At 54.9% G+C, this 20,570-nt stretch overlaps 1 protein-coding gene across 1 annotated transcript in view; it reads right to left on the minus strand.

The window, feature by feature from the left end:
- SYNGR3 (synaptogyrin 3) overlaps nt 1-20,570 on the minus strand; it is a 76,123-nt gene that overhangs the window by 13,781 nt on the left and 41,772 nt on the right. The window contains exon 2 of the mRNA XM_075318310.1: nt 11,407-11,641. Coding sequence (XP_075174425.1) covers nt 11,407-11,641 — 235 coding nt within the window. The remainder of the gene's footprint in view (nt 1-11,406; nt 11,642-20,570) is intronic.

The following is a 20,570-nucleotide window of genomic DNA, read 5'->3' on the forward strand; positions in this document are numbered from 1 at the left end:
TGCCCCAGCCCCTCTTGTAGTGTCTGTGCTCCAGCACCGCTTGAGGTGTCTGTGCTCCAGCCCCCCTTGCGGTGTCTGTGCCCCAGCCCCCCTTGCGTGGTGTCTGTGCCCCAGCCCCCCTTGCGGTGTCTGTGCCCCAGCCCCCCTTGTGGTGTCTGTGCTCCAGCCCCCCTTGTTGTGTCTGTGCCCCAGCCCCCCTTGTGGTGTCTGTGCTCCAGCCCCCCTTGTGGTGTCTGTGCTCCAGCCCCCCTTGTGATGTCTGTGCTCCAGCCCCCCTTGTGGTGTCTGTGCTCCAGCCCCCCTTGCGGTGTCTGTGCTCCAGCCCCCCTTGTTGTGTCTGTGCCCCAGCCCCCCTTGTGGTGGCTGTGCCCCAGCCCCTCTTGTGGTGTCTGTGCCCCAGCTCCTCTTGTGGTGTCTGTGCTCCAGCCCCCCCTTCTGGTGTCTGTGCCCCAGCCCCCCTTGCGGTGTCTGGCATCCAGCCCCCCTTGTGATGTCTGTGCTCCAGCCCCCCCTTGTGGTGTCTGTGCTCCAGCTCCCCTTGCGGTGTCTGTGCTCCAGCACCGCTTGCGGTGTCTGTGCCCAGCCCCTTTGCGGTGTCTGTGCTCCAGCCCCCCTTGTGATCTCTGTGCTCCAGCCCCCCTTGTGGTGTCTGTGCCCCAGCCCCTCTTGTGGTGTCTGTGCCCCAGCTCCTCTTGTGGTGTCTGTGCCCCAGCTCCTCTTGTGGTGTCTGTGCTCCAGCACCGCTTGCGGTGTCTGTGCTCCAGCACCGCTTGCGGTGTCTGTGCTCCAGCACCGCTTGCGGTGTCTGTGCTCCAGCACCGCTTGCGGTGTCTGTGCTCCAGCACCGCTTGCGGTGTCTGTGCCCCAGCCCCTCTTGCGGTGTCTGTGCCCCAGCCCCTCTTGCGGTGTCTGTGCCCCAGCCCCATTGGTGGTGTCTGGGCTCCAGTCCCCCTTGTGATGTCTGTGCTCCAGCCCCGCCTTGTGGTGTCTGTGCCCCTGCCCCTCTTGCGGTGTCTGTGCCCCTGCCCCTCTTGCGGTGTCTGTGCCCCTGCATCCCTTGTGGTGTCTGTGCCCCAGCCCCCCTTGTGGCGTCTGTGCCCCAGCCCCTCTTGTGGTGTCTGTGCTCCAGCACCGCTTGTGGTGTCTGTGCTCCAGCCCCCCTTGTGGTGTCTGTACTCCAGCACTGCTTGCGGTGTCTGTGCTCCAGCACTGCTTGCGGTGTCTGTGCCCCAGCCCCCCCTTGCGGTGTCTGTACTCCAGCACCGCTTGTGGTGTCTGTGCCCCAGCCCCTCTTGCGGTGTCTGTGCCCCAGCCCCCCTTGTGGTGTCTGTGCCCCAGCACCGCTTGTGGTGTCTGTGCCCCAGAACCCCTTGTGGTGTCTGTGCTCCAGCACCGCTTGCGGTGTCTGTGCTCCAGCACCGCTTGCGGTGTCTGTGCTCCAGCACCGCTTGCGGTGTCTGTGCTCCAGCACCGCTTGCGGTGTCTGTGCCCCAGCCCCTCTTGCGGTGTCTGTGCCCCAGCCCCTCTTGCGGTGTCTGTGCTCCAGCACCGCTTGCGGTGTCTGTGCCCAGCCCCCCTTGCGGTGTCTGTGCCCCAGCCCCCCTTGCGGTGTCTGTGCCCCAGTCCCCCTTGCGGTGTCTGTGCCCCAGCCCCGCTTGCGGTGTCTGTGCCCCAGCCCCTCTTGTGGCGTCTGTGCCCTAGCCCCTCTTGTGGTGTCTGTGCTCCAGCACCGCTTGAGGTGTCTGTGCTCCAGCACCGCTTGAGGTGTCTGTGCCCCAGCCCCCCTTGCGTGGTGTCTGTGCCCCAGCCCCCCTTGCGGTGTCTGTGCCCCAGCCCCCCTTGTGGTGTCTGTGCTCCAGCCCCCCTTGTTGTGTCTGTGCCCCAGCCCCCCTTGTGGTGTCTGTGCTCCAGCCCCCCTTGTGGTGTCTGTGCTCCAGCCCCCCTTGTGATGTCTGTGCTCCAGCCCCCCTTGTGGTGTCTGTGCTCCAGCCCCCCTTGCGGTGTCTGTGCTCCAGCCCCCCTTGTTGTGTCTGTGCCCCAGCCCCCCTTGTGGTGGCTGTGCCCCAGCCCCTCTTGTGGTGTCTGTGCCCCAGCTCCTCTTGTGGTGTCTGTGCTCCAGCCCCCCCTTCTGGTGTCTGTGCCCCAGCCCCCCTTGCGGTGTCTGGCATCCAGCCCCCCTTGTGATGTCTGTGCTCCAGCCCCCCCTTGTGGTGTCTGTGCTCCAGCTCCCCTTGCGGTGTCTGTGCTCCAGCACCGCTTGCGGTGTCTGTGCCCAGCCCCTTTGCGGTGTCTGTGCTCCAGCCCCCCTTGTGATCTCTGTGCTCCAGCCCCCCTTGTGGTGTCTGTGCCCCAGCCCCTCTTGTGGTGTCTGTGCCCCAGCTCCTCTTGTGGTGTCTGTGCCCCAGCTCCTCTTGTGGTGCCTGTGCTCCAGCACCGCTTGCGGTGTCTGTGCTCCAGCACCGCTTGCGGTGTCTGTGCTCCAGCACCGCTTGCGGTGTCTGTGCTCCAGCACCGCTTGCGGTGTCTGTGCCCCAGCCCCTCTTGCGGTGTCTGTGCCCCAGCCCCTCTTGCGGTGTCTGTGCCCCAGCCCCATTGGTGGTGTCTGGGCTCCAGTCCCCCTTGTGATGTCTGTGCTCCAGCCCCGCCTTGTGGTGTCTGTGCCCCTGCCCCTCTTGCGGTGTCTGTGCCCCTGCCCCTCTTGCGGTGTCTGTGCCCCTGCATCCCTTGTGGTGTCTGTGCCCCAGCCCCCCTTGTGGCGTCTGTGCCCCAGCCCCTCTTGTGGTGTCTGTGCTCCAGCACCGCTTGTGGTGTCTGTGCTCCAGCCCCCCTTGTGGTGTCTGTACTCCAGCACTGCTTGCGGTGTCTGTGCTCCAGCACTGCTTGCGGTGTCTGTGCCCCAGCCCCCCCTTGCGGTGTCTGTACTCCAGCACCGCTTGTGGTGTCTGTGCCCCAGCCCCTCTTGCGGTGTCTGTGCCCCAGCCCCCCTTGTGGTGTCTGTGCCCCAGCACCGCTTGTGGTGTCTGTGCCCCAGAACCCCTTGTGGTGTCTGTGCTCCAGCCCCTCTTGCGGTGTCTGTGCCCCAGCCCCCCTTGTGGTGTCTGTGCCCCAGCCCCTCTTGTGGTGTCTGTGCTCCAGCCCCCCTTGTGGTGTCTGAGCCCCAGCCCCCCTTGTGGTGTCTGTGCCCCAGCCCCCCTTGTGGTGTCTGTGCCCCAGCCCCCCTTGTGGTGTCTGTGCTCCAGCCCCCCCTTGCGGTGTCTGTGCCCCAGCCCCTCTTGCGGTGTCTGTGCTCCAGCACCGCTTGCGGTGTCTGTGCCCAGCCCCCCTTGCGGTGTCTGTGCCCCAGCCCCTTTTGCGGTGTCTGTGCCCCAGCCCCTTTTGCGGTGTCTGTGCCCCAGTCCCTCTTGCGGTGTCTGTGCCCCAGTCCCTCTTGCGGTGTCTGTGCCCCAGTCCCTCTTGCGGTGTCTGTGCCCCAGCCCCTCTTGCGGTGTCTGTGCCCCAGCCCCGTTGGTGGTGTCTGGGCTCCAGTCCCCCTTGTGATGTCTGTGCTCCAGCCCCTCTTGCGGTGTCTGTGCCCCAGCCCCGTTGGTGGTGTCTGGGCTCCAGTCCCCCTTGTGATGTCTGTGCTCCAGCTCCTCTTGTGCTGTCTGTGCCCCAGCCCCTCTTGCGGTGTCTGTGCCCCTGCACCTCTTGCGGTGTCTGTGCCCCTGCCTCCCTTGTGGTGTCTGTGCCCCAGCCCCCCTTGTGATGTCTGTGCTCCAGCACCGCTTGTGGTGTCTGTGCTCCAGCCCCCCTTGTGGTGTCTGTGCCCCAGCCCCCCTTGCGGTGTCTGTGCCCCAGCCCCCCTTGCGTGGTGTCTGTGCCCCAGCCCCCCTTGCGGTGTCTGTGCCCCAGCCCCCCTTGTGGTGTCTGTGCTCCAGCCCCCCTTGTTGTGTCTGTGCCCCAGTCCCCCTTGTTGTGTCTGTGTCCCAGTCCCCCTTGTGGTGTCTGTGCTCCAGCCCCCCTTGTGGTGTCTGTGCTCCAGCCCCCCTTGTGATGTCTGTGCTCCAGCCCCCCTTGTGGTGTCTGTGCTCCAGCCCCCCTTGCGGTGTCTGTGCTCCAGCCCCCCTTGTTGTGTCTGTGCCCCAGCCCCCCTTGTGGTGTCTGTGCCCCAGCCCCTCTTGTGGTGTCTGTGCCCCAGCTCCTCTTGTGGTGTCTGTGCCCCAGCCCCCCTTGTGGTGTCTGTGCCCCAGCCCCCCTTGTGGTGTCTGTGCCCCAGCCCCCCCCTTGTGGTGTCTGTGCCCCAGCCCCCCTTGCGGTGTCTGTGCTCCAGCCCCCCTTGTGATCTCTGTGCTCCAGCCCCCCCTTGTGGTGTCTGTGCCCCAGCCCCCCTTGTGGTGTCTGTGCTCCAGCTCCCCTTGCGGTGTCTATGCTCCAGCACCGCTTGCGGTGTCTGTGCCCAGCCCCCCTTGCGGTGTCTGTGCTCCAGCACCGCTTGCGGTGTCTGTGCCCCAGCCCCTTTTGCGGTGTCTGTGCTCCAGCCCCTCTTGTGATCTCTGTGCTCCAGCCCCCCCTTGTGGTGTCTGTGCCCCAGCCCCTCTTGTGGTGTCTGTGCCCCAGCTCCTCTTGTGGTGTCTGTGCTCCAGCTCCCCTTGCGGTGTCTGTGCCCCAGCCCCCCTTGCGTGGTGTCTGTGCCCCAGCCCCCCTTGCGGTGTCTGTGCTCCAGCCCCCCTTGTGGTGCCTGTGCTCCAGCCCCCCTTGTTGTGTCTGTGCCCCAGTCCCCCTTGTTGTGTCTGTGCCCCAGTCCCCCTTGTGGTGTCTGTGCTCCAGTCCCCCTTGTGGTGTCTGTGCTCCAGTCCCCCTTGTGGTGTCTGTGCTCCAGCCCCCCTTGCGGTGTCTGTGCTCCAGCCCCCCTTGTTGTGTCTGTGCCCCAGCCCCCCTTGTGGTGTCTGTGCCCCAGCCCCTCTTGTGGTGTCTGTGCCCCAGCTCCTCTTGTGGTGTCTGTGCTCCAGCCCCCCCTTGTGGTGTCTGTGCCCCAGCCCCCCTTGCGGTGTCTGTGCTCCAGCCCCCCTTGTGATGTCTGTGCTCCAGCCCCCCATTGTGGTATCTGTGCCCCAGCCCCCCTTGTGGTGTCTGTGCCCCAGCCCCCCTTGTGGTGTCTGTGCCCCAGCCCCCCCTTGTGGTGTCTGTGCCCCAGCCCCCCTTGCGGTGTCTGTGCCCCAGCCCCCCTTGTGATCTCTGTGCTCCAGCCCCCCCTTGTGGTGTCTGTGCTCCAGCTCCCCTTGCGGTGTCTGTGCTCCAGCACCGCTTGCGGTGTCTGTGCCCAGCCCCCCTTGCGGTGTCTGTGCTCCAGCACCGCTTGCGGTGTCTGTGCCCCAGCCCCTTTTGCGGTGTCTGTGCTCCAGCCCCCCTTGTGATCTCTGTGCTCCAGCCCCCCCTTGTGGTGTCTGTGCCCCAGCCCCTCTTGTGGTGTCTGTGCCCCAGCTCCTCTTGTGTTGTCTGTGCTCCAGCTCCCCTTGCGGTGTCTGTGCTCCAGCACCGCTTGCGGTGTCTGTGCCCAGCCCCCCTTGCGGTGTCTGTGCTCCAGCACCGCTTGCGGTGTCTGTGCCCCAGCCCCTTTTGCGGTGTCTGTGCCCCAGCCCCTCTTGCGGTGTCTGTGCCCCAGCCCCGTTGGTGGTGTCTGGGCTCCAGTCCCCCTTGTGATGTCTGTGCTCCAGCCCCGCCTTGTGGTGTCTGTGCTCCAGCCCCTCTTGCGGTGTCTGTGCCCCTGCCCCTCTTGCGGTGTCTGTGCCCCTGCCCCTCTTGCGGTGTCTGTGCCCCTGCATCCCTTGTGGTGTCTGTGCCCCAGCCCCCCTTGTGGCGTCTGTGCCCCAGCCCCTCTTGTGGTGTCTGTGCTCCAGCACCGCTTGTGGTGTCTGTGCTCCAGCCCCCCTTGTGGTGTCTGTGCTCCAGCACTGCTTGCGGTGTCTGTGCCCCAGCCCCCCCTTGCGGTGTCTGTACTCCAGCACCGCTTGTGGTGTCTGTGCCCCAGCCCCTCTTGCGGTGTCTGTGCCCCAGCCCCCCTTGTGGTGTCTGTGCCCCAGCACCGCTTGTGGTGTCTGTGCCCCAGAACCCCTTGTGGTGTCTGTGCCCCAGAACCCCTTGTGGTGTCTGTGCTCCAGCCCCTCTTGCGGTGTCTGTGCCCCAGCCCCTCTTGTGGTGTCTGTGCTCCAGCCCCCCTTGTGGTGTCTGAGCCCCAGCCCCACTTGCGGTGTCTGTGCTCCAGCATCGCTTGCGGTGTCTGTGCCCCAGCCCCCCTTGCGGTGTCTGTGCCCCAGCCCCACTTGCGGTGTCTGTGCCCCAGCCCCACTTGCGGTGTCTGTGCCCCAGCCCCACTTGCGGTGTCTGTGCTCCAGCATCGCTTGCGGTGTCTGTGCCCCAGCCCCCCTTGCGGTGTCTGTGCCCCAGCCCCCTTGCGGTGTCTGTGCCCCAGCCCCCCTTGCGTGGTGTCTGTGCCCCAGCCCCCCTTGCGGTGTCTGTACCCCAGCCCCCCTTGTGGTGTCTGTGCTCCAGCCCTCCTTGTTGTGTCTGTGCCCCAGTCCCCCTTGTGGTGTCTGTGCTCCAGCCCCCCTTGCGGTGTCTGTGCCCCAGTCCCCCTTGTGGTGTCTGTGCTCCAGCCCCCCTTGCGGTGTCTGTGCTCCAGCCCCCCTTGTTGTGTCTGTGCCCCAGCCCCCCCTTGTGATGTCTGTGCTCCAGCCCCCCTTGCGGTGTCTGTGCTCCAGCCCCCCTTGTTTTGTCTGTGCCCCAGCCCCCCTTGTGGTGTCTGTGCCCCAGCCCCCCTTGCGGTGTCTGTGCCCCAGCTCCTCTTGTGGTGTCTGTGCCCCAGCTCCTCTTGTGGTGTCTGTGCTCCAGCCCTTCCTTGTGGTGTCTGTGCCCCAGCACCGCTTGTGGTGTCTGTGCTCCAGCCCCCCTTGTGGTGTCTGTGCTCCAGCCCCCCTTGTTGTGTCTGTGCCCCAGCCCCTCTTGTGGTGTCTTTGCCCCAGCCCCTTTTGCGGTGTCTGTGCCCCAGCCCCCCTTGTTGTGTCTGTGCCCCAGCCCCTCAACATTTAGGAAAGTAGAGTTAGTTAGAGTTTATTTTTGTGAGGGTGCAAGATTGAAATCTAGGGTTCCTTTGGAACCTGAAGGATAGAGAGGCTAGTGCCAAGTCTGTCTGAGGAAGCCTTTTCCAACTGACGGCCTCAGACAGGTGCTATCAAGAGAGTAGCATTAGATAGTTTTTTCAGTTAGGGTTGATTCAACCACTCTAGCCTCAAGCTCGCTCCTCCGGCCAGCAGCTACTCTGTGGATGCAACCCTGGGCCTGTGGAAAGTATGGAAATAAGCTACTTAAAGCCTTTTTCCTAAATTTTAGAATCTATCTAAGGACATCAGCTCAAAAAGGCTTCCTCTGACAGACCTGGCACAAGCCACTCCAATCTGCAGGTCCAAAAGGAACCCTTCACCATTACTCCCTGTAATGGTGACAGTCAGGGTTCCTTTTGGACCTGCAGATTGGAGTGGCTTGTGCCAGGTCTGTCAGAGGAAGCCTTTTTGAGCTGATGTCCTTAGATAGATTCTAAAATTTAGGAAAAAGGCTTTAGGTAGCTTATTTCCTTTAGGGTTATTTTACAGTGTGAGCAATGAGATGATGGATCTCTCCGACACATTATCCTACGGTCATGGAGGCCTGTGCGCCTTTCTTGACTATTTGCAGGTTATTGGCACTAGATTATGGGACGTTGATCCAGGGAACTAGTCTGATTGCCGGATGTGGAGTCGGGAAGGAATTTTTCCCCTAATATGGGGCAATTGTCTTTTGCCTCATGGGGTTTTTGCCTTCCTCTGGATCAACACATTAGCTTTTAGGCTGAACTTGTGTCTTTCAACCTTAAGGCTATGAAGCTGTTGCTGGGGCCGACGGCCTCAGACAGATCCCAACATTCAGGGGAAAAAAGGTTTAGTTAAAGAGGGAGAAATTAAAAGTAAAGCTCCAGAAACATAAACTAAAATCCCCAAAAATGTATAATTTCCAAATAATATAATATAGAGCAAAAGTATTATCCTGTCCGGTCCCATGTCAGGGCATTAGTCTGTGATCTGGGCAGATAAATGCTGTTGCTCTTGTATATTAAATAGGAAATTTTGGGGAATTTTAGTTTTTTTTCTGTAGCTTTGCTGTTAATTTTAGGGTAGGGACTCGCAAGACATGAGGACCCTTGACGCGGGTTGCGAGCTTTGTGTATTTTGGCCAAAATATCAACCAATGCCACATAAATGTATTATATATTGTTTTACCATGATATATTTATTTGTATACAGGCGCTGGACTCTTCATGTGTGTGACCAGCGCCCTATACAAGCCTTATCTAATACTGAGGAGTCACCCCCTCCATGAATTGGGAGGTTGTGAGTGGTGGTCTTATCAGTATTTGCCTCCATCTTTAGTGCAGTATTTTCTGTGACCCGGGCAGGTAAATTCTGCTGCCCCTTTTTTTGCTATATTGCACTTATGACATTTTGGGGAATTTTAATTCCTTATTCTGTGGCTTTTGCTTTCAATTTTATCAAAGGAACTCACAAAACAATGAGGACCCTTGATGTGGGTTGCAAGGTTGTGTTTATTTGGCCAAAATATCGACTAATACCTCATATATTAATCATATATACGAGTATAATAGCTGTAGTACTCAATGTTGCCAGGGATAGTAACTGTCTCTCTCTCAATGTCCCTCTCTCCCCGTCTCGGTCTGTCTACCTCTCTTTCTCTTTCCCTGTCTGTCTCTTTCCCTGTCTGCCTCTTTCCCTGTCTGCCTCTTTCCCTGTCTGCCTCTCTTTCTCACTTATACTTCTATTCTGAAAAGACGACCTCTGGATATGACGCGGAGCTCGTGCTCTCAGCTTCTGTGGTCGGGCCATGGTGAGCCCTGTTCTGAGTGGATCCTGTCTGGTTATACCGCTGTATTGTCTTGGCCACTGTGCTGCAGCTCAGTGTCAGGGCGGTGACAATCTTCTTATAGCCTCGGGCATCTTAATGTAGAGCAACAATTCAGATCCTCAGAGAACTCTTCCCCATGAGGAGCCATGCTGACCTTCCAGTGACCAGTATGAGAGAGTGTGTGAGAGATAACACTGAATGTAACACCCCTGCTCCACATTCACACCTGAGACCTTGCAACACTAATGAGTCAATGGTTAATTGGGCAGAATTTGGCCAGTTTCCCTTAGAGGTGTACTCACTTTTGTTGCCGGTGGTGTAGACATTAATCGGTTTGTGGAGTTATTTCCCCTGTTATACAAGCTGCACACTGACACTGTACATTGTATACAAGCTGCACACTGACACTCTACATTTTACACAAGCTGCACACTGACACTGTACATTGTATATAAGCTGCACACTGACACTGTACATTGTATACAAGCTGCACACTGACACTGTACATTGTATATAAGCTGCACACTGACACTGTACATTGTGTCACAGGGTGGGATCTGCAGTGCTGTCCCAGGAAAAGATATAATAAAATATTTACAAAAATGTGAGGGGTGTACTCACTTTTGTTGCCAGCGGTTTAGACATTAATGGCTGTGTGTTAAGTTACTTAGAGCACACTACATTTCCCCTGTTTATACAAGCTGCACACTGACACTATACATTGTATCACAGGGTCAGATCTGCAGTGCTGTCCCAGGAAAAGATATAATAAAATATTTACAAAATGTGAGGGGTGTGCTTACTTTTGTGTTCTAATGTAGAACTGCAAGTAAATCCTACGTTAACGAGATTGTGGCATCCAGTGAATAATAGTGTTATGAGGATGCTGTGACAACAGTAAAGGGTGATCTTTGGCTGCACTGTTATGGGGTTCCTGTGGCTGAAATGGTTAATGGTGGTCCTGTGACTTGCACTGTTATGGGGTTCTGGGGGTTCCTGTGGCTGGTCCTGTTATGAGGGTCCTATAGCTTGCACTGTTATGGGGTCCTCTAGGTGGCAGAGTTATGATGGTCATGTGATCCGCACTGTTATGGGAGTCCTATGGCTGACACAGTTATCGGGGTCCTGGGGCTAACACTGTTATGGGGGGTCCCATGGGTGGCAGTGTTATGGTGGTATTGTGATCTGCACTGTTATGGGATTCCTGTGGCTGAGACTGCTATTGGGGTCCTGTGACCTGCACTATTACGGGGGTCCTGTGGCTGACACTGTTATGGGGGTCCTGTGTCTTATGCTGTTATGGGGGTTCTGTGACTGACACTGTTATGGGGTTCTGTGTCTTATGCTCTTATGGGGGTCCTGTGGTTGGCCCTGTTGTAGGGATCCTGTGGCTGGCCCTGTTATGGTGGTCCTGTGGCTGGCACTGTTATGGGGGTCCTGTGTCTTATGTTGTTATGGGGGTCCTGTGGCTGGCACTGTTATGGGGGTCCTGTGTCTTATGCTGTTATGGGATCCTGTGTTTTATGAGGTTATGGGGTCCTGTGTCTTATATTGTTATGGGGTCGTGTGGCTGGCCCTGTTATGGGGATCCTGTTGCTGGCACTGTTATGGGGCTCCTGTGTCTTATGCGGTTATGGGGGTCCTGTATCTTATGCTGTTTTGGGGGTCCTGTGGCTGGCACTGTTATGGGGGTCCTGTATCTTATGCTGTTATGGGGGTCGTGTGTCTTATGCTGTTATGGGGTCCTGTGTCTTATGCTGTTATGGGATCCTGTGTTTATGCTGTTATGGGGTCCTGTGTCTTATGCTGTTATGGGGTCCTGTGTCTTATGCTGTTATGGGATCCTGTGTTTATGCTGTTATGGGGTCCTGTGTCTTATGCTGTTATGGGGTCCTGTGGCTGGCCCTGTTATGGGGATCCTGTGGCTGGCCCTGTTATAAGGATCCTGTGGCTGGTGCTGTTATGGGGTCCTGTGTTTGACACTTATGGGGGTTCTGTGGCTGCCCCTGTTATGGGGCTCCTGTGGCTGGCCCTGTTATGGGTGTCCTGTGGCTGGCCCTGTTATGGGGATCCTGTGGCTGGCCCTGTTATGGGTGTCCTGTGGCTGGCCCTGTTATGGGTGTCCTGTGGCTGGCCCTGTTATGGGAGTCCTGTGGCTGGCACTGTTATGGGGGTCCTGTGGCTGGCACTGTTATGGGGATCCTGTGGCTGGCCCTGTTATGGGTGTCCTGTAGCTGGCCCTGCTATGGGGATCCTGTGGCTGGCCCTGTTATGGAGCTCCTGTGGCTAGCCCTGTTATGGGGGTCCTGTGACTGGCACTGTTATGGGGATCCTGTGGCTGGAACTGTTATGGGGGTCCTGTGTCTTATGCTGTTATGGGGTCCTGTGGCTGGCCCTGTTATATAGTGATCCCCAGCAGGACACAATGGGGGGTTTACGTTACAGACCATTTCCCTCCCAAGACCCTGCCGTACTGACCTGAGAACCCCATATCCAGCATGACCGCTCTTTTCCTGTCCTTGACGCTGCTGATTTGAGGGAAATTAATGTCCAGGATGATGAAGAAAACGCAGGCGAAAAATGCGATGATCCCAACAGAGATGGCGTAGTTGCAGGCTCCCTCATTCTTGTTGTACACACAGTGCAGCTCCGGGCTGTCGATGTTCACATACCCTTCATTTATTATGGAGCCGAAGACCACGACGGAGAAAACCTGAGAGGGGGACAATGAATGGTTAATAATGACCACCACATCGGATTACCAAACACACGCACTGCGACGTATCCCCGTCAGCCACAGCCCAATCACCCCCTATAACAGCAGTCTGGAGCCCCCCTATAACAGCAGTCTGGATGTGTAGTCTAGTCTGGAGCCCCCTATAACAGCAGTCTAGATTTGTAGTCTGGAGGTATAGTCTGAAGCCCCCCTATAACAGCAGTCTGGAGGTGTAGTCTGGAGCACCCCTATAAAAGCAGTCTGGAGGTGTAGTCTGGAGCACCCCTATAAAAGCAGTCTGGAGGTGTAGTCTGGAGCCCCCCTATAAAAGCAGTCTGGATGTGTAATATGGAGTCCCCCTATAACAGCAGTCTGGAGGTGTAGTCTGGAGCCCCCTATAACAGCAGTCTGGATGTGTAGTCTGGAGCCCCCTATAACAGTAGTCTTGATGTGTAGTCTGGAGCCCCCTATAACAGCAGTCTGGATGTGTAGTCTGGAGCCCCCTATAACAGCAGTCTGGATGTGTAGTCTGGAGCCCCCTATAACAGCAGTCTGGATGTGTAATATGGAGCCCCCCTATATCTTCAGTCTGGATATGTAATACGGAGCCCCCTATAAAAGGAGTCCAGATGTGTAGTCTGGAGCCCCCTATAATAGCATTCTGGAGGTGCAGTCTGGAGCCCCCTATAACAGCAGTCTGGAGGTGTAGTGTGGAGCCCCCCTATAACAGCAGTCTGGATGTGCAGTCTGGAGCCCCCTATAACAGCAGTCTGGAGGCGTAGTCTGGAGCCCCCCTATAACAGCGGTCTGGATGTGTAGTCTGGAGCCCCCCTATAACAGCAGTCTGGATGTGTATAGTCTGGAGCCCCCTTATAACAGCAGTCTGGATGTGTAGTCTGGAGCCCCCTATAACAGCAGTCTGGATGTGTAGTCTGGAGCCCCCTATAACAGTAGTCTGGAGGTATAGTCTGGAGCCCCCTATAACAGCAGTCTGGAGGTGTAGTCTGGAGCCCCCCTATAAAAGCAGTCTGGAGGTGTAGTCTGGAGCCCCCCTATAACAGCAGTCTGGAGGTGTAGTCTGGAGCCCCCCTATAAAAGCAGTCTGGATGTGTAATATGGAGCCCCCCCTATAACAGCAGTCTGGATGTATAGTCTGGAGCCCCCTATAACAGCAGTCTGGATGTGTAGTCTGGAGCCCCCTATAACAGCAGTCTGGATGTGTAGTCTGGAGCCCCCTATAACAGCAGTCTGGATGTGTAATATGGAGCCCCCCTATATCTTCAGTCTGGATGTGTAGTCTGGAGCCCCCTATAATAGCAGTCTGGAGGTGCAGTCTGGAGCCCCCTATAACAGCAGTCTGGAGGTGTAGTGTGGAGCCCCCCTATAACAGCAGTCTGGATGTGCAGTCTGGAGCCCCCTATAACAGCAGTCTGGAGGCGTAGTCTGGAGCCCCCCTATAACAGCAGTCTGGATGTGTATAGTCTGGAGCCCCCCTATAACAGCAATCTGGAGGTGTAGTCTGGAGCCCCCTATAACAGCAGTCTGGATGTGTAGTCTGGAGCCCCCTATAACAGCAGTCTGGGTGTGTAGTCTGGAGCCCCCTATACAGCAGTCTGGATGTGTAGTCTGGAGCCCCCTATAACAGCAGTCTGGATGTGTAGGCTGGAGCCCCCCTATACAGCAGTCTGGAGGTGTAGTCTGGAGCCCCCCTATAACAGCAGTCTGGATGTGTAGTCTGGAGCCCCCTATAACAGCAGTCTGGATGTGTAGTCTGGAGCCCCCTATAACAGCAGTCTGGATGTGTAGGCTGGAGCCCCCCTATACAGCAGTCTGGAGGTGTACTCTGGAGCCCCTCCCTATAACAGCAGTCTGGATGTGTAGTCTGGAGCCCCCCTATACAGCAGTCTGGAGGTGTAGTCTGGAGCCCCCCTATAACAGTAGTCTGGATGTGTAGTCTGGAGCCCCCTATAACAGCAGTCTGGAGGTGTAGTCTGGAGCCCCCTATAACAGCCGTTCCGGATGTGTAGTCTGGAGCCCCCTATAACAGCAGTCTGGATGTGTAGTCTGGAGCCCCCTATAACAGCAGTCCGGATGTGTAGTCTGGAGCGCCCCTATAACAGCAGTCTGGATGTGTAGAGTCTGGAGCCCCCCTATAACAGCAGTCTGCAGGTGTAGTCTGGAGCCCCCTATAACAGCAGTCTGGAGGTGTAGTCTGGAGCCCACTATAACAGCAGTCTGGATGTGTAGTCTGGAGCCCCCTATAACAGCAGTCTGGATGTGTAGTCTGGAGCCCCCTATAAGAGCAGTCTGGATGTGTAGTCTGGAGCCCCCCTATAACAGCAGTCTGGATGTGTAGAGTCTGGAGCGCCCCTATAATAGCAGTCTGGATGTGTAGTCTGGAGCGCCCCTATAACAGCAGTCTGGATGTGTAGAGTCTGGAGCCCCCCTATAACAGCAGTCTGGAGGTGTAGTCTGGAGCCCCCTATAACAGCAGTCCGGACGTGTAGTCTGGAGCGCCCCTATAACAGCAGTCTGGATGTGTAGTCTGGAGCCCCCTATAACAGCAGTCTGGATGTGTAGAGTCTGGAGCGCCCCTATAACAGCAGTCTGGATGTGTAGTCTGGAGCCCCCTATAACAGCAGTCTGGATGTGTAGTCTGGAGCCCCCTATAACAGCAGTCTGGATGTATAGTCTGGAGCCCCCTATAACAGCAGTCTGGATGTATAGTCTGGAGCCCCCTATAACAGCAGTCTTGATGTATAGTCTGTAGCCCCCTACAACAGCAGTCTGGATGTGTAGAGTCTGGAGCGCCCCTATAACAGCAGTCTGGAGGTGTAGTCTGGAGCCCCCCTATAACAGCAGTCTGGATGTGTAAAGTCTGGAGCGCCCCTATAACAGCAGTCTGGAGGTGTAGTCTGGAGCCCCCTATAACAGCAGTCTGGATGTATAGTCTGGAGCCCCCTATAACAGCAGTCTGGATGTGTAGTGTGGAGCCCCCTATAACAGCAGTCTGGATGTGTAGAGTCTGGAGCCCCCCTATAACAGCAGTCTGGAGGTGTAGTCTGGAGCCCCCTATAACAGCAGTCTGGAGGTGTAGTCTGGAGCGCCCCTATAACAGCAGTCTGGATGTGTAGAGTCTGGAGCCCCCCTATAACAGCAGTCTGGATGTGTAGTCTGGAGCCCCCTATAACAGCAGTCTGGATGTGTAGAGTCTGGAGCGCCCCTATAACAGCAGTCTGGATGTGTAGTCTGGAGCCCCCTATAACAGCAGTCTGGATGTGTAGTCTGGAGCCCCCTATAACAGCAGTCTGGATGTATAGTCTGGAGCCCCCTATAACAGCAGTCTGGATGTATAGTCTGGAGCCCCCTATAACAGCAGTCTGGATGTGTAGAGTCTGGAGCCCCCCTATAACAGCAGTCTGGAGGTGTAGTCTGGAGCCCCCTATAACAGCAGTCCGGACGTGTAGTCTGGAGCGCCCCTATAACAGCAGTCTGGATGTGTAGAGTCTGGAGCCCCCCTATAACAGCAGTCTGGATGTGTAGTCTGGAGCCCCCTATAACAGCAGTCTGGATGTGTAGAGTCTGGAGCGCCCCTATAACAGCAGTCTGGATGTGTAGTCTGGAGCCCCCTATAACAGCAGTCTGGATGTATAGTCTGGAGCCCCCTATAACAGCAGTCTGGATGTATAGTCTGGAGCCCCCTATAACAGCAGTCTTGATGTATAGTCTGTAGCCCCCTACAACAGCAGTCTGGATGTGTAGAGTCTGGAGCGCCCCTATAACAGCAGTCTGGAGGTGTAGTCTGGAGCCCCCCTATAACAGCAGTCTGGATGTGTAAAGTCTGGAGCGCCCCTATAACAGCAGTCTGGAGGTGTAGTCTGGAGCCCCCTATAACAGCAGTCTGGATGTATAGTCTGGAGCCCCCTATAACAGCAGTCTGGATGTGTAGTGTGGAGCCCCCTATAACAGCAGTCTGGATGTGTAGAGTCTGGAGCCCCCCTATAACAGCAGTCTGGAGGTGTAGTCTGGAGCCCCCTATAACAGCAGTCTGGAGGTGTAGTCTGGAGCCCCCTATAATAGCAATCTGGATGTGTAGTCTGGAGCCCCCTATAACAGCAGTCTGGATGTATAGTATGGAGCCCCCTATAACAGCAGTCTGGATGTGTAGAGTCTGGAGCCCCCTATAACAGCAGTCTGGATGTGTAGAGTCTGGAGCCCCCTATAACAGCAGTCTGGATGTGTAGAGTCTGGAGCCCCCTATAACAGCAGTCTGGATATGTAGTCTGGAGCCCCCCTATAACAGCAGTCTGGATGTGTAGTCTGGAGCCCCCCCTATAACAGCAGTCTGGATGTGTAGTCTGGAGCCCCCCTATAAGAGCAGTCTGGATGTGTAGTCTGGAGCCCCCCTATAACAGCAGTCTGGATGTGTAGTCTGGAGCCCCCCCTATAACAGCAGTCTGGATGTGTAGTCTGGAGCCCCCCTATAAGAGCAGTCTGGATGTGTAGTCTGGAGCCCCCCTATAACAGCAGTCTGGATGTGTAGAGTCTGGAGCCCCCCTATAACAGCAGTCTGGATGTGTAGAGTCTGGAGCCCCCCTATAACAGCAGTCTGGATGTGTAGTCTGGATCCCCCCTATAACAGCAGTCTGGATGTGTAGAGTCTGGAGCCCCCTATAACAGCAGTCTGGATGTGTAGAGTCTGGAGCCCCCTATAACAGCAGTCTGGAGGTGTAGTCTGGAGCCCCCCTATAACAGAAGTCTGGATGTGTAGTCTGGAGCCCCCTATAACAGCAGTCCGGATGTGTAGTCTGGAGCGCCCCTATAACAGCAGTCTGGATGTGTAGTCTGGAGCCCCCTATAACAGCAGTCTGGAGGTGTAGTCTGGAGCCCCCTATAACAGCAGTCTGGAGGTGTAGTCTGGAGCCCCCCTATTTCTTCAGTCTATTGCTTATTGCACAGTTTGTTGTTTGGAGCGGAGTTCTCCTTTATGACACATTACCCCCGGCGGTTCGTGTGCTTTGTGCTGCGGTCACACAGGGCGTGTACGAGCCACTGGCAAAAGGGGATTTTTGTTATTATGGCTGCTGTTGTGCAATATACAATTAACCTCTTCATTACAGCGGTGCAGGAAAATGAAAATTTAAAGGGGAAATTCACCCACAGCGAGCGGCTATAGGTGACTGCGCGCAGCTGGTGGTAACCTCAATGCTTCACGTTCCCGCTTTCACAGACGGCTGACTAAGTGTGAGAGCGTCTTCAGTGCCATCTATATATATCTCAGCAACTTCTCACCTCCGCACGGTCTCACTTTCTGTGACTGACGAAAATAGTCAGCGCTTTACCATGAATGTGTAATCTTACTGAGCTCAGATTTTGTTACTTATACTACACTTTAAGGACACACAGATATATATATATATATACTAGCTGTACTCCCCGGCTTCGCCCAGGTTAATAACTGTTGTTAACAAAATAGAATATACATTCTATCCCGGGAATGTTAATACAAAGAGAATGTATTAACGCCCGGGATAGTAACTGTCTCTCTGTTTCTTTCCCATTCTCGGTCTGTCTCCCCCTTTGTATATATCTCTCTCTCTCTCTCTATCTTTTTTGTGTGTCTGTCTCTTTCCCTGTCTGTCTCTGACTGTCTCTGTCTCTTTCTCCGTCTGTCTATCTATCTCTGTCACTTTCCCTGTCTCTTTCACTGTGTCTGTCTCTTTGTCTCTTTACCTGTCTTTGTCTGTCTCTTACCCTGTCTGTCTCTTTCCCTTTCTGTTTCCTTGTGTCTGTCTCTGTCTCTTTGTCTGTGTCTGTCTCTTTCCCTATCAGTCTGTCTCTTTGGCTGTGTCTGTCTCTTTGTGTCTGTCTCTTACCCTGTCTATGTCTTTTTCTTTCCCTGGCTGTGTCTGTCTCTTTCATTGGCTGCATTGTGACACGCTAACAGCGTGGCTGCGCATTCTTCTGAAGTTCTGGCCGCACTGTGGCTCCAAGCTCCATTCGCTTTTATGGAGGCAGGTTTTTTGGCGAATAACTGTAAAGCGCGGGGTTAAAATTTCCCCTCAAAACATAGCCAATGATGCTCTCGGGGTCCAGGTGTGTGAGTGTGCCAAATTTTGTGGCTGTAGCTGCGACGGTGCAGATGCCAATCCCGGACATACACACATACATACATACACACATTCAGCATTTTATTTATATATATATATATATATATATATATATATATATATATATATATATATATATATATATATATTATATATATATATATACATAAAGCTGGGTGGAGGATACCGGGCACCGCTGATCCCCTTTGAGGCTGACAAAGCTGCGCTTCCGTGCAGGTGGAGACCTGGGTGCGTGTCCCAAAGCAAAGACGATACAAGATCCACAAGGTAGAGATGAACAGGTCGCACTCCAATGGTCAAATAAAGAATTTCTTTTATTCCACGATCACATCAGGGTACAGGTAGTGAGGGAGGATGAGGGGGTGCCACGTCGGACGACGGCAGCCGTTTCGCAAGTAACCTTGCTTCACTGGACCCGTAGAAGCAAGGTTACTTGCGAAACGGCTGCCGTCGTCCGACGTGGCACCCCCTCATCCTCCCTCACTACCTGTACCCTGATGTGATCGTGGAATAAAAGAAATTCTTTATTTGACCATTGGAGTGCGACCTGTTCATCTCTACCTTGTGGATTATATATATATATACATACACACACACACACACACACACCGTATATATAGGAAACTACCTTCTCACCCCCTATGTGGTGGGTTTTGGTCCTTCTACATTCTCGGGTCCTTCTACCAGAGGCCTTGGAGCTTGAGGTTCTGTGCAGGATCATGGTTGTCCCCAACACTGCGCTTTTCTGTTGGTATACAATCTTTGGGTCTTCGATTTGGGGTGGAGACCTCCATGCACGGTAAGGAGCTTCCGAGTGTTCATGTAGCGCCCCTGAGACACTCAGGGCACTACAAGGAACTGCATCCTCTTGGGGATGCAGGACCCCCCCCCCCCTTCAGTGCCGATACCACCAAAGCACAACTAAAATCCTAGTTCTCCTCTCCACACCGGGCATAGAGGGTTAACCATGTAAGAGGATGGTCGCCATGGAAAGGAACGAGTCCCTGGGATTAGCCAGCCCAGAGTGAGGTGTCAGCAGTCAGTAGAGAGTCGAGAGAGAGTGGCACACGGGAGAGGTGTGCGGACGTGCCTGAGCTGGGTCCGTGCAGCGGTGACCCAGGGGCACAGGAGAGAGGTCGCCAGGTCGGGTACCGGAGATACCGCTGGGACCGAAGCACGCACGGAGCACAGGGCCCTAGATCAGGCGCCAGTTCTACACGGCTTGATTAATACCTGCCCGGTGACTACACTGGCACTGATACTCCACGGGACCTGAACCAGAAAACTCCTGGGTCCAAGTGAGTAGAGACTGTTAAAGACAACCTGGTGTGGTCTCCGTTATTATCTCTCATCTCCCAGGCACAGCCCTACCTGCGGAGGACCTAACACCATTGCTGCAATCACCACCAGCTCTGGGAGTACCCACATTTAGCAGTGGCGGTTCTCTACCCTTAACCGCAACCCGCAGGTGGCGTCACATGACATGAGGTACTTGTAGTAGGCCTTTAAACCTGCTAAGTGCCCTACCGGTAATTTCACTCCATCAGTCTTGACTACCTTGCCTCTCTTTATTACCAACCGGCCACACTTCTCCAGTCCAAAGGACATCCTGACGTCTCCGCTGTAGATCCTTCTCAGATGGGCCAGTGAATCGATATCATACAGCTTGATGTCATCCATGTAGAGGAAGTGGCTGATGGTGCTTCCACTCATGAACTTGTATCCATAGCCCAGACTCTGTAATTAACTAAGGGAGTTCAAGCCTATGCAGAACAGCAATGGGGATAGTGCATCACCTTGGTATATGCCGCATTTGATGGTCACTTGTGCTAGTTGTCTTGAGTTGACTTCCTGCAGTGGATCGCACACCCACACACATCAGATCACAAACACAATTACACATCAGATTGCACACACGATCACACACACACACACACACACACACACACACACTCACCACATCCAGCGATACCGATTTCTTCTGGCCGGCAGAGAATCCTCAGAAGTCGTGCGGTGGAGCGCATAGGACCTACGGTGGAATGGATCGATGTGTTCCACTGTACTATGTCCCATCTTTCCTTGCTGGCTGAAAGCAATCAGTATTGCCGGATGTGGTGAGTATGTGTGCAATCTGATGTGTGTGTGTGTGTATGAGATTGTGTGCATTTTGATGTATGTGTATCGGCCAAAAGCAGGGGAGGCAGCAGGAAGCATACCTGCTGGCAGCGCCCGCCGGAGAGAACAGGAGGACCTGGGATCCACGCAGACGTAGTGCTTTTTTCAGGGCAAAAAAAGTAGAAGACAGTGTCTTATTTTTGGAAAAACATGGTGTGTGTGTGTGTATATATATATACACACACACACACACACATACACACACAAGTAGACACAGACAGAAAATGGCCCCTGTGCAAGAAGGGTATATGGGTCCTTTTCTGTCCAATAACTCACACAAATTTACAACTCCACCTGTTTTGGGTGTAGAAATGGGCTTCCAACCTCATGGGCTGCACCAATGATATGTCCACCCATATATATATATATATATATATATATATATATATATATATATATATATATATATATATATATATATATATATATAGTTAAAGTTATATTGTTAAAGACAAGATGATCTCTAAAAGGCATAAAGTTAAAGATGAACCATTTCCTTTGTATTTTAGGCAAAAAAGATGTATTATTTTTATCTTTTACATTTTAAAAATTACAATAGGGGAAATGGGCCAATGCAAACATTTGGGCGCCCTTGGAGATTTGTGTGGTCAGACAAATTT

The sequence above is a fragment of the Anomaloglossus baeobatrachus genome, chromosome 7 (assembly GCF_048569485.1).
Source record: "Anomaloglossus baeobatrachus isolate aAnoBae1 chromosome 7, aAnoBae1.hap1, whole genome shotgun sequence".
Classification (NCBI taxonomy): domain Eukaryota; kingdom Metazoa; phylum Chordata; class Amphibia; order Anura; family Aromobatidae; genus Anomaloglossus; species Anomaloglossus baeobatrachus.